Below are 10,992 nucleotides of genomic sequence, written 5' to 3' on the forward strand. Positions count from 1 at the left end.
AGTAGAACTGCTTTTTAATAGATTACTAACATTTGTTGAGAGAATGCTAAGAGTTTTTGCTATATAATCTCATATAATCTCTACAATCCAGTGAGAATGTATCTAAATTTCTAACCAAAACACTGAGGCTTGGAAAGGTTACGAAAATAGTTTGTGAGAGAACCAGGATTTAAACCCAAATCCATGACCCTCAGCAAAACCAGACTAGACTCTCTTGTGTAGGGCCATCCAGCAGGTAGTAACCTCCCTTTCACTAACAATTTGAGTAGAGACTCACTGATGTCACTAACTCTTTATTGAAAAGGAAGCTGTAATAGAGGGCTTCTTAGATCCCTTCCCATTCTAGTGTCTGATACTTTAAATAATCATATTTGTGAAAAAATATAACTCACATTTTTTCAAATGTGTAACATTAAAGTTACATTATTAGCAGACTTTACACTGACTTTCACTGCTTTCATTTTAATTCTTAAACAGGAAGAGGAAGAGCTTTGTTTTGATAGAGTAGACAAATCAGCATCTTCACATTTCACACTTCTACAATTGGCCATTCATTCATCTAAAAAAGGCTTAATGAGCATCTTGTGACCTCCACTGTGATAGGTACGAGGGATAAATGGCAAACAAGACCCAGAGGTTCTCACCTTATTAAACTTATAGTCTGTGACCTATAATTATAAATTAGTGAACTATAACTATAAATTAAAACTAATATGAAAAATTAGGTTTACATGAAAATATTTCATTTAGCTCAGCACATCTCAGGATTTTCTACCAAAGTATCCCTAATGTCCAAAGAGAATAAATGCTTTGTACCTCTGTGGAGTCTAGGGAAGCAGCTTGAGGGAGGCCTCCACGTGCAAGAAACTTCTTTGACGTGGTGGTGTTTTCCCTAACAACTCACTCAAACGTTGCATTTTTCTCCATGGTATAATCTACTTAATATAAAAATAATATTTTCCCGTATCTTCTGTCACTAAAATTGAAATCCCAAGATGCTTTGCGTACCTATGAGAATTTATATCTCTCAGGGTATATACCTTCCAGTTTAATAAACCAGTGCTTATAGCAATAACTTATTATTGAAATTTTCCTTCCATTAGGAAAGATCTTTTCATGGAAACCTTATGGATATGGGAATTTTCATTAGTCAAGGATACATAGGCATACTTGTTAAGTCTTACAGGAAATTTTACTTACTTTTCTTTCTTCTAATATTAATTTCTCCTACAGATAGTTGAGTAGAGTGAAATATGGAAGATTGTATAGGTTGGTGAAATGGAATAAGAAAAAAACGACTTGAAAGAGTAGGATGTAATTATTTTTGGTATTTGAGAACTGTTTTAAGTTATAAAGATTGACAGAAATGTTATACATATAAACTGAGAAGATTCCCTGATTGGTTAGCACAGGTAATTCAGGGTAAGATTTTACTAGTGCTTATAACGTTTATGTGGATTTTGAATTTAGAATGATGATTATAAATTAAAAATTGTATCACAAGCATACATAGTAGTCCCTTTTCTAAATTGGTATTGCTTGTTTTGGGGAAAATGTGGGTACATAAAAATTTATATGTAATAATTTAGTGAATATAATTTTTTTTGTCTAGGAGAGAAGCCATATGAATGCCCAAACTGCAAGAAACGTTTTTCCCATTCTGGTTCCTATAGCTCACATATAAGCAGTAAAAAATGTATCAGCTTGATGCCTGTGAATGGGCGACCAAGAACAGGACTCAAGACATCTCAGTGTTCCTCACCATCTCTTTCGGCATCACCAGGCAGTCCCACACGACCACAGATACGGCAAAAGATAGAGAATAAACCCCTTCAAGAACAACTTTCTGTAAACCAAATTAAAACTGAACCTGTGGATTATGAATTCAAGCCCATAGTGGTTGCTTCAGGAATCAACTGTTCAACCCCTTTACAAAATGGGGTTTTTAGTGGTGGTGGCCCATTACAGGCAACCAGTTCTCCTCAGGGTGTGGTGCAAGCTGTTGTTCTGCCAACAGTTGGTTTGGTGTCTCCCATAAGTATCAATTTAAGTGATATTCAGAATGTACTTAAAGTGGCAGTAGATGGTAGTGTAATAAGGCAAGTTTTGGAGAACAATCAAGCCAATCTTGCATCCAAAGAACAAGAAACAATCAATGCTTCATCCATACAACAAGGTGGCCATTCTGTTATTTCAGCCATCAGTCTTCCTCTGGTTGATCAAGATGGAACAACCAAAATTATCATCAACTACAGTCTTGAACAGCCTAGCCAACTTCAAGTTGTCCCTCAAAATTTAAAAAAAGAAAACCCAGTTCCCACAAACAGTTGCAAAAGTGAAAAGTTACCTGAAGATCTTACTGTTAAATCTGAGAAAGACAAAAGTTTTGAAGGGGGAGTGAATGATAGCACTTGCCTTCTGTGTGATGATTGTCCAGGAGATCTTAATGCACTTCCAGAATTAAAGCACTATGACCTAAAGCAGCCTGCTCAGCCTCTTCCACTCCCTGCAGCAGAAGCCGAGAAGCCCGAGTCCTCTGTTTCATCAGGTACTGGGGATGGCAGTTTGTCTCCAAGTCAGCCACCTTTAAAGAACCTCCTGTCTCTTCTAAAAGCGTATTATGCTTTGAATGCACAACCAAGTGCAGAAGAGCTCTCAAAAATTGCTGACTCAGTAAACCTACCACTGGATGTAGTAAAAAAGTGGTTTGAAAAGATGCAAGCTGGACAGATTTCAGTGCAGTCTTCTGAACCATCTTCTCCTGAACCAGGCAAAGTAAACGTCCCTGCAAAGAATGATGATCAGCCTCAATCTACAAATGCAAGTGAACCCCAGGACAGCACAATAAATCTGCAGAGTCCACTGAAGATGACTAACTCTCCAGTTTTGCAAGAGGGATCAACCATTAATGGTTCCAGAAGTAGTACACCATCCCCATCACCTCTAAACCTTTCCTCATCCAGAAATACACAGGGTTATTTGTACTCAGCAGAGGGCGCACAAGAAGAGCCACAAGTAGAACCTCTTGATCTTTCACTACCAAAGCAACAGGGAGAATTATTGGAAAGGTCAACTATCACTAGTGTTTACCAGAACAGTGTTTATTCTGTCCAGGAAGAACCCTTGAACTTGTCTTGCGCAAAAAAGGAGCCACAAAAGGACAGTTGTGTTACAGACTCAGAACCAGTTGTAAATGTAATCCCACCAAGTGCCAACCCCATAAATATTGCTATACCTACAGTCACTGCCCAGTTACCCACAATTGTGGCCATTGCTGACCAGAACAGTGTTCCATGCTTGCGAGCACTTGCTGCCAATAAGCAAACTATTCTGATTCCCCAGGTGGCTTACACATACTCGACTACAGTCAGCCCTGCAGTGCAGGAGCCACCCTTGAAAGTGATCCAGCCAAATGGAAATCAGGTAAAAAATACCCCCATCCTGAACCTGGTTAGTAAAATGCTAGTTTGGCTAATTTCAGTTACCTTTCTCTAATAAAAATCAGTCACTGAATAGCCAACTAGGTTATTACAAACTGTCACTTTTAAAAAGAAGTAGGTTAATGTTTGCTTTAACTTTTGTGGCATGATGTCTTCAGTTGTTTACTAATTGAAGGTATTATTACCAAATAAAGTTTAAAGAGTTATTCTACTGTGAAAAATTATTTTTAAGTCTCAGCTTAAGACCTATTTGAAGTTAGAAACAAAAGAGAAAAGAAAAATTGGAATACTTACTAATTGAATTTCTGTTTTTATAGTTAAATGCCCCAAAGTAGTAATAGTTTCTGCCTTGAGTATGATCATTAACCAATGAAAATATGTTCCCATTCACAGGTTCGTACCAGGCAGACTTAGCTATCACTTTTTACAAACTAACACCTTTGTTTACAAAAGGCTTAATTGAACTAATATGAATTAAGTGTACAAAGAACTCATCTAGTGAATTTACTTATCATTTCATGAGCTGTGAAAAAAGTGGTCAGTCATAATTAATATATATGAGAAGATATGGCTATGAATCTGTATATGCATTTTCCTCTTTATCTTTACCCAAGAATCCATGATAGTTTTGAATAGAGCTGTTTTGCATGACTATTGTTTGTCTCATTGTCCAGGCTTTTTCCATTTCACTAACTTTGATGTCTCCCTAGTTTTTTCTATCAATTTCTGATTGAATCAAACGAACACTAGAGATAAATTTGATCTTTTATGCAGATATTTGCTATAAGTAGGTACAGCTGTAAATCTTAGTATCTTACTCAAATTGTATATTCTGCTTTTGTTTTTCCTTAGATATTGCGACTGATGGGGGTTTCTCATAATTGTGATAACTCTTGAAAAAAATTTTACACGAACAGTGAATTCATCTAAATTTTTAGAGTATAGGACACTTTTCATGCCTTTGAATAGAGAAAGAGCCAACATTGACATTTCACATAATCATATGACTAGATCAAATAGCAATGAAAGCAGAGTCAAATTACTTTAGCATCCATTGGCAGCTCACAGATGACCCAAACAAATGGATGTACCTCTCCTACCTTACAAAGCCATAGAAATGTTGTGGAAAACTGAACTTTTAGAAAATGTGTGGGTTTAGAGGCAATAGAATGAAAACTCCAGATAAGGCACAAAGATCTTAGAGGACCCAATTCCAAAAACAGGCTCCCTGCAGGATTATTCTATCTACAAGAGAGCCTCCCACCCAAAACGATCTCCCTGAGACTGCCTGAATTTTTTTTATGCCACTGGAATTCTGAAGATTCATTTTGACTAACAGGTATTCTTGGTTAAAAATAGAGACCCTCCTGCGTTGTTTTTCCATCTTGCTTCTTAGAAATGTGGTAGAACAAACTTCTCTTTTCAAGGAGACCAGAGAACTCTGAAGTTCTGGAGGATACAATTTAAAGGCCACTTTTTAAAATAATAGAATCTTAATATAGATAAAAACAATATAGATATAAAAATAGAATCTGAATAAAATGAAAAACTGAAGGTAAATGATGCAGTTAGAAATCAGTGATTAATTAGCAAACTTATAACTTAAAACTTTCCATAAATTTCTCATAAAGTAATGATTCACATGGAACCAAGTATATTTTGTTACTACAGACATTTTACATTCTTTCTTTTTAGTGTTCTTTTATTCCAGTACCAGTTGAGCATGTTTTTGCTATAATTTTAACTGTATTATTCTCCAACCTCATTTTTGTCTGTATACCTCCACCTGTGATCTAGTCCCACCCTTGGCGGTCATCTGCAGTGACAAGCAGTATGCTTACTTTTCAAGTTTTTTAAATTACTGAAAGTATAAATCAAAGTAGTTCTTTAACCCATGCTTTTATTTGTATCTCTAACTTATCTTGTCATTTTAAATTAAATTTTCTTCTTTTTTCTTTTAGGATGAAAGGCAAGACACTAGCTCAGAAGGAGTATCAAATGTGGAGGATCAGAATGACTCCGATTCTACACCACCCAAAAAGAAAATGCGGAAGACAGAAAATGGAATGTATGCTTGTGACTTGTGTGATAAGATATTCCAAAAGAGTAGCTCATTATTGAGACATAAATATGAACACACAGGTATGTCAATAAACACAAACATATTATCCTTTTTTAAAGTGCCAATGATATGATATACTGAAAAAATGCTAAATTAAAAACTAAAATTCTTAGATTTAATTTTGTTCTTGTTTGTCACTTCTCTCATCTTGCCACTTGCACCTGTCTGCCCACCTCTACACCTACTTCTACCTAATATTTCAGTTCTGTGCCTTTGTTTTTGTTTTTTGCTCTTTCTGTTTCTTTGATGACTTAATTCCCTTAAGCTGGCACAGCATTTATTCTGTTCATTTAATATAAGCTTATGCTATATTAATAAAAATGTAGTACCCATTAATAAAAAATGTGGGACCAGTAGGCTAAACTTATAGAGAGACAGAATCTAGCTCCATAAAAGAAAAAACTGCTTCATAAGCATGCACCATACTATCCTGGCAAGTCATGGGCTCCTTATCACTTGAAGGTTTCAGGCAAATCTTTTGTATTTAGAAAGAAGTTCTGCCTAAGAGATTGGACTAGATGATTCTAAGATCCCTTCCAACTCTCTAGATTCTGTAATTCTCCCACACAAAATACACTGCTTAGGCTAACTCAGGGATTGGCAAGCTGTGGCTCACAGGCCACATGTGGGCCTCCACCTGTTTTTCTATGGCCTGTCAGCTAAGAATTTATTTTTACATTTTTAAATGATTGAAAAAGACAAAAAGAAGAAGAATATTTATGACTTGTGAAATTACGTGAAACTCAGATTTCAGTGTCCCTAAATAAAGTTTCATCGGAACACAACCACACCCATGTATTTACATGTATTGTCTATGGCTGCTTTCATGCTATTCTACAATGACAGAATTAAGTATTTGTGATAGAGACCATTGGGCCTGCAAAGCCTAAAATATTTACTCTCTGGCCCTTTACAGAAAGTATTTGTCAAGTCCTGACCTATCTGATTCCTTTTATCCACTGGAGTGCTGGGAAATTTTAACAACTAGATCTCTGAAGGGTGTGGGAAGCCCTGATATGTAGTGTTTGCAGATTTCTGCGGCATAAATACTTACACTCTGGCTGATTTCAGGCTTGAAGGTGAGGCCAGTCAATTTGCAGAATTCCTGAAAAATTAGCAGTAGACTCTCTCCAGCCAGTAAAAACTGGCTCCAGCACACCACTGTTTGTCTCTAACATGGGTAGTTGTAGAAGGGGCTGGGTTTATCATGAGCGCTTTGATCCCCTGCCCTCTGTTCCCTGCCCCCACCACCAGCCATTTTGGCTATAGTATCCATATTCATCTTTCATATTCTTATCAACTATTTTAATTCATTTCTTACTTTTATGAGAAAAGATATAGAGAACTCTTTTCTCTTCTTCATTCTGTAAATTCAAAGATAAGTGCAGTGACACTTGGAAAGTTCTTGGAGGTATAAACTAGCATTACATAAGAGAGAGCCACACCTCTCAAAACAAGAGCCTTGTGTAACACATTCCTCTGGTTGTTTTTGCTGAGATCCGAGAAAAATTAGAAAATCTTCCTCTTTGGGCAAGTGTTAAATATTAACAAAGATCAAAATGAAAATGAATATGAAAAATATACTGTCCTTAAAAAAAAATCATTTCTGCACTTGTTAATTGCTTAATAAGCATTGAAATTAGACATTATCAATCTTGATTATGATGAACTTGTTGTCGATTCTTTTCATGTCTGTGCAACAGCATTTCTCTAGCCCATGCATTCTCAGTAGGGGAAATATTGCCCTCAAGGGGCAAAAGTTATTTCTTGGGGCAAAAAAATCTTAGGCATTGGAATGATTTGTGGTTTTCTAAAGGATGTCAGTACATAAACTGTATGTACTCATATATGAGTTTTATCATATCTAAAAAGTACATATGAATCATTAAAATTTCAGTGGGGACAGGGGTTGTGACTAGGGAAAAAAATGTGTAGAAAGGGTCCTTAATGGAAGGTGGTCAAGAAAAAACCAAGTTGAGAAATGTCTCTATCCCTGCCTCCTTTGCTCTGTTCACTGCCAAATATCTCACTGAGCTTTTTCTCTTTTCCACTTTGTTGTCATGATGCTTGTATTTTTGGCATTTCAGTTTCGTGTAGTTCCCATTGCCCTTACCTGCAAAGCAGAGTATAGGACACTAAATTTTCTTATAGAAATGATAAACTTATTATTGTACCCTATTACAGAGAGTTTGGGACCTGGAAGTTTTTAAAAAATGAAACTATAACCCTATTCTTTCCACAACTTGAAGTGCCCCAAAAGCTTTATAAGGATTTTGTTTGCTTAATACCACTATTTTATTTCATAGCTGTGTTCTTATATTTCAGGTAAAAGACCTCACGAGTGTGGAATATGTAAAAAGGCATTTAAACACAAACATCATTTGATTGAACACATGCGATTACATTCTGGAGAAAAGCCCTATCAATGTGACAAATGTGGAAAGCGCTTCTCACACTCGGGGTCTTATTCTCAACACATGAATCATCGCTACTCCTACTGCAAGAGAGAAGCAGAGGAACGAGACAGCACAGAGCAGGAAGAGGCAGGGCCAGAAGTGCTAACGAATGAGCATGCTGGTGCTAGGGCATCGCCCTCACAGGTCGACTCAGATGAGAGAGAGAGTTTGACCAGGGAAGAGGATGAAGACAGCGACAAAGAGGAAGAGGAGGAGGAAGATAAAGAGATGGAAGAATTGCAGGAAGAAAAAGAATGTGAAAAACCACAAGGAGATGAGGAAGAGGAGGAGGAAGAAGAGGTGGAAGAAGAGGTAGAAGAGGTGGAAAATGAGGGAGAAGCAGCAAAAACTGAAGGGCCGATGAAGGATGACGGAGCTGTAAGTCAAGCAAGCAGCATAGAACAAAAAGTAAGTGAGAATAGTGAGCAAGTGTCTGAAGAGAAAACAAATGAAACCTAATAGTTTTTCTAGAAAGAAAATAAATTCTAATTGGTAATGAAGTTTGTTCTATATTATCCATGCTTATCATGGAAACACAGTAACCTGTATACTGTGATTCCTGTTCACTACTGTGTAAAGTAAAAACTAAAGAAAAAATACAAAATACAAAAAAAAAAAAACCATAAAAAAAAAAAAACCACACAAAAAAAAATCCGGGTGTGCCTGAACCTCAGACCTAGTAATTTTTCATTCAGTTTTGAAAGTTAGGGACAAGTTTGTAACATGAAGCAGATTAGAAAACTTTAATGACTCAGAAAGCAAAGATTTAACAGGTAAAAGGAAACGGATTAATTAGATAAGCATCTGGCATTGTTTCATTTTATCAGTATTAATTATCACTCTTATGTTGGTTTATTCTTAAGCTGTACAATTGGGAGAAATTTTATAATTTTTTATTGGTAAACATATGCTAAATCCACTTCAGTATTTTATTATGTTTTTTTTTTAATGTGAGAACTTCTGCACTACAAAATTCCCTTCACAGAGAAATATAATGCAGTTCCAACCCGTGCTAACTACCTTTTATAAATTCAATCTAGAAGGTAGGAATTTCTAATATTTAGATGTCATAGTAGAGCATATTATCATTTAAAGTGTATTGTTAGCCTTAAGAAAGCAGCTGATAGAAGAACTGAAGTTTCTTACTCGTGGTTTAAAATGAAGTTTAAATGATTGTCATTGAGTTCTGATTGCAGGGACTAACAGTGCTGGTAAGGGCAGCAAATTTGTCAGAATCAGTGTTAGTGATTGTGTTTGAGTATGTGGTAACAAATATGAAGGATATGATATGAAGTTGTGTATCTCCTTTGGCCTTAAGCAAGACCTGTGTGCTGTAAGTGCCATTTCTCAGTATTTTCAAGGCTCTAACCTGCCTTCACTCAATGTGTGGCCTACAATAACTAGCATTTGTTGATTTGTTTGTTGTATCAAAATTCCCAAATAAAACTTAAAACCACTGACTCTGTCAGAGAAACTGAAACACTGGGACATTTCATCCTTTAATTCCTCAGTATAAGTTTTATGTTAATTGACTTTCAGAATTTCTCTACAGAAAAGAAAGGGAAATTTTCTAATCTGCTTTATCCATGTATTTGCATTTCAGACATGGACATGCCATTGTTATTTGGCTCATAACTGTTTCCAAATGTTAGTTATTATGGACCCAATTTATTAACAACATTAGCTGATTTTTACCTATCAGTATTATTTTATTTCTTTTAGTTTATAGATCTGTGCAGCATTTTTGTACTGTATGTCTTCAAACCTGGCAGTATTAATACCCTTCTTACTGACATATGTACTTTTAGTTTTAGAAAACTTTTATATTTATGTGTCTTATTTTTATATTTCTTTATTTATTACACAGTGTAGTGTATAATACTGTAGTTTGTATTAATACAATAATATATTTTAGTATGAAAATTTGGAAAGTTGATAAGATTTAAAGTAGAGATGCAATTGGTTCTCTTGCATTGAGATTTGATTTAACAGTGTTATGTTAACATTTATACTTGCCTTGGACTGTAGAACAGAATTTAAATGGGAATGTATTAGTTTTACAACTACAATCAAGTCATTTTACCTTTACCCAGTTTTTAATATAAAACTCTTAAATTTTGAAATTCACTGTGTGACTAATAGCATGATGCTCTGCAGTTTTATTAAGAGATTAGCCTAACCATAAAACTCTCATTTCCTTAGTAAGCCAAATTAGGATTACCTTATATAAACAGTGTTGGGAACAATGTTTAACATTTTGTGCCAATTTGTTCCTGTATTCATGTATGTAAGTTACAAATCTGACTCTTCATTTTTAAGTTCCTTGTTACACCATGGTCATTTTCTAGTTTTTTACCAGATTTCCCATCTCACAATAAAATGCATCAACAAGCCTGACCTGCTGTCATTCTTTAAATCATTATCAAGATTTTCTTTGGAAAGCTCTCTGTGAAATGGGTTATTACACTGTCATCCTGCACTTGATTCATACTCTGCTGAGTTGGGTAACATGTAAACATTCACCACAAAATTGTGGATTTTTTTGTGGCTAAATGTTTCTGGAGAGGTTATAGCTGACAACTAAAGGCCTCCTCAGAGGTTGCTCCTTCTTCCTGAAACCCTTAACCCCCAAACCTTGATCCCAGGACTTATCCTTCAGGTCACTCCTGGGAGGCCTCGATTTAGATGCCTGTCTTCTGTACTCCCACAGCTCCTCGTACCTTTGTCATCATAGTTCTCATACTGTTACATTCCTTCCCCACTAGGTACAGGGACCACGTCCATCATAGCCACTCTCACATCCCCCGTGCGTAGCAGAGTGCCTGGCACTAGCTGCTACAGCAAATATTTGTTGAATGAAAAATATAATTTGCATGTTTATGAAGCTCAGCTGTGTTTTCACTACTCTTTTTGCTTCTAATCTCTGAATATATATATTGAATGATTCTAGTAATTTATGATTTTCTTATTTAGG

At 35.8% G+C, this 10,992-nt stretch overlaps 1 protein-coding gene across 2 annotated transcripts in view; it reads left to right on the forward strand.

Moving 5' to 3' along the window:
- The window catches only part of ZEB1 (zinc finger E-box binding homeobox 1), a 191,849-nt gene extending 181,434 nt beyond the window's left edge, over nucleotides 1–10,415 (forward strand). For both annotated transcript variants that reach the window (XM_063098680.1, XM_063098681.1), the window contains exons 7-9: nucleotides 1,613–3,423; nucleotides 5,402–5,582; nucleotides 7,888–10,415. In XM_063098680.1, the coding sequence (XP_062954750.1) occupies nucleotides 1,613–3,423; nucleotides 5,402–5,582; nucleotides 7,888–8,477 (2,582 nt within the window). In that variant the 3' untranslated portion in view covers nucleotides 8,478–10,415. The remainder of the gene's footprint in view (nucleotides 1–1,612; nucleotides 3,424–5,401; nucleotides 5,583–7,887) is intronic.
- Nucleotides 10,416–10,992: the final 577 nt, after the last annotated feature.

The sequence above is a fragment of the Cynocephalus volans genome, chromosome 6 (assembly GCF_027409185.1).
Source record: "Cynocephalus volans isolate mCynVol1 chromosome 6, mCynVol1.pri, whole genome shotgun sequence".
Lineage (NCBI taxonomy): Eukaryota > Metazoa > Chordata > Mammalia > Dermoptera > Cynocephalidae > Cynocephalus > Cynocephalus volans.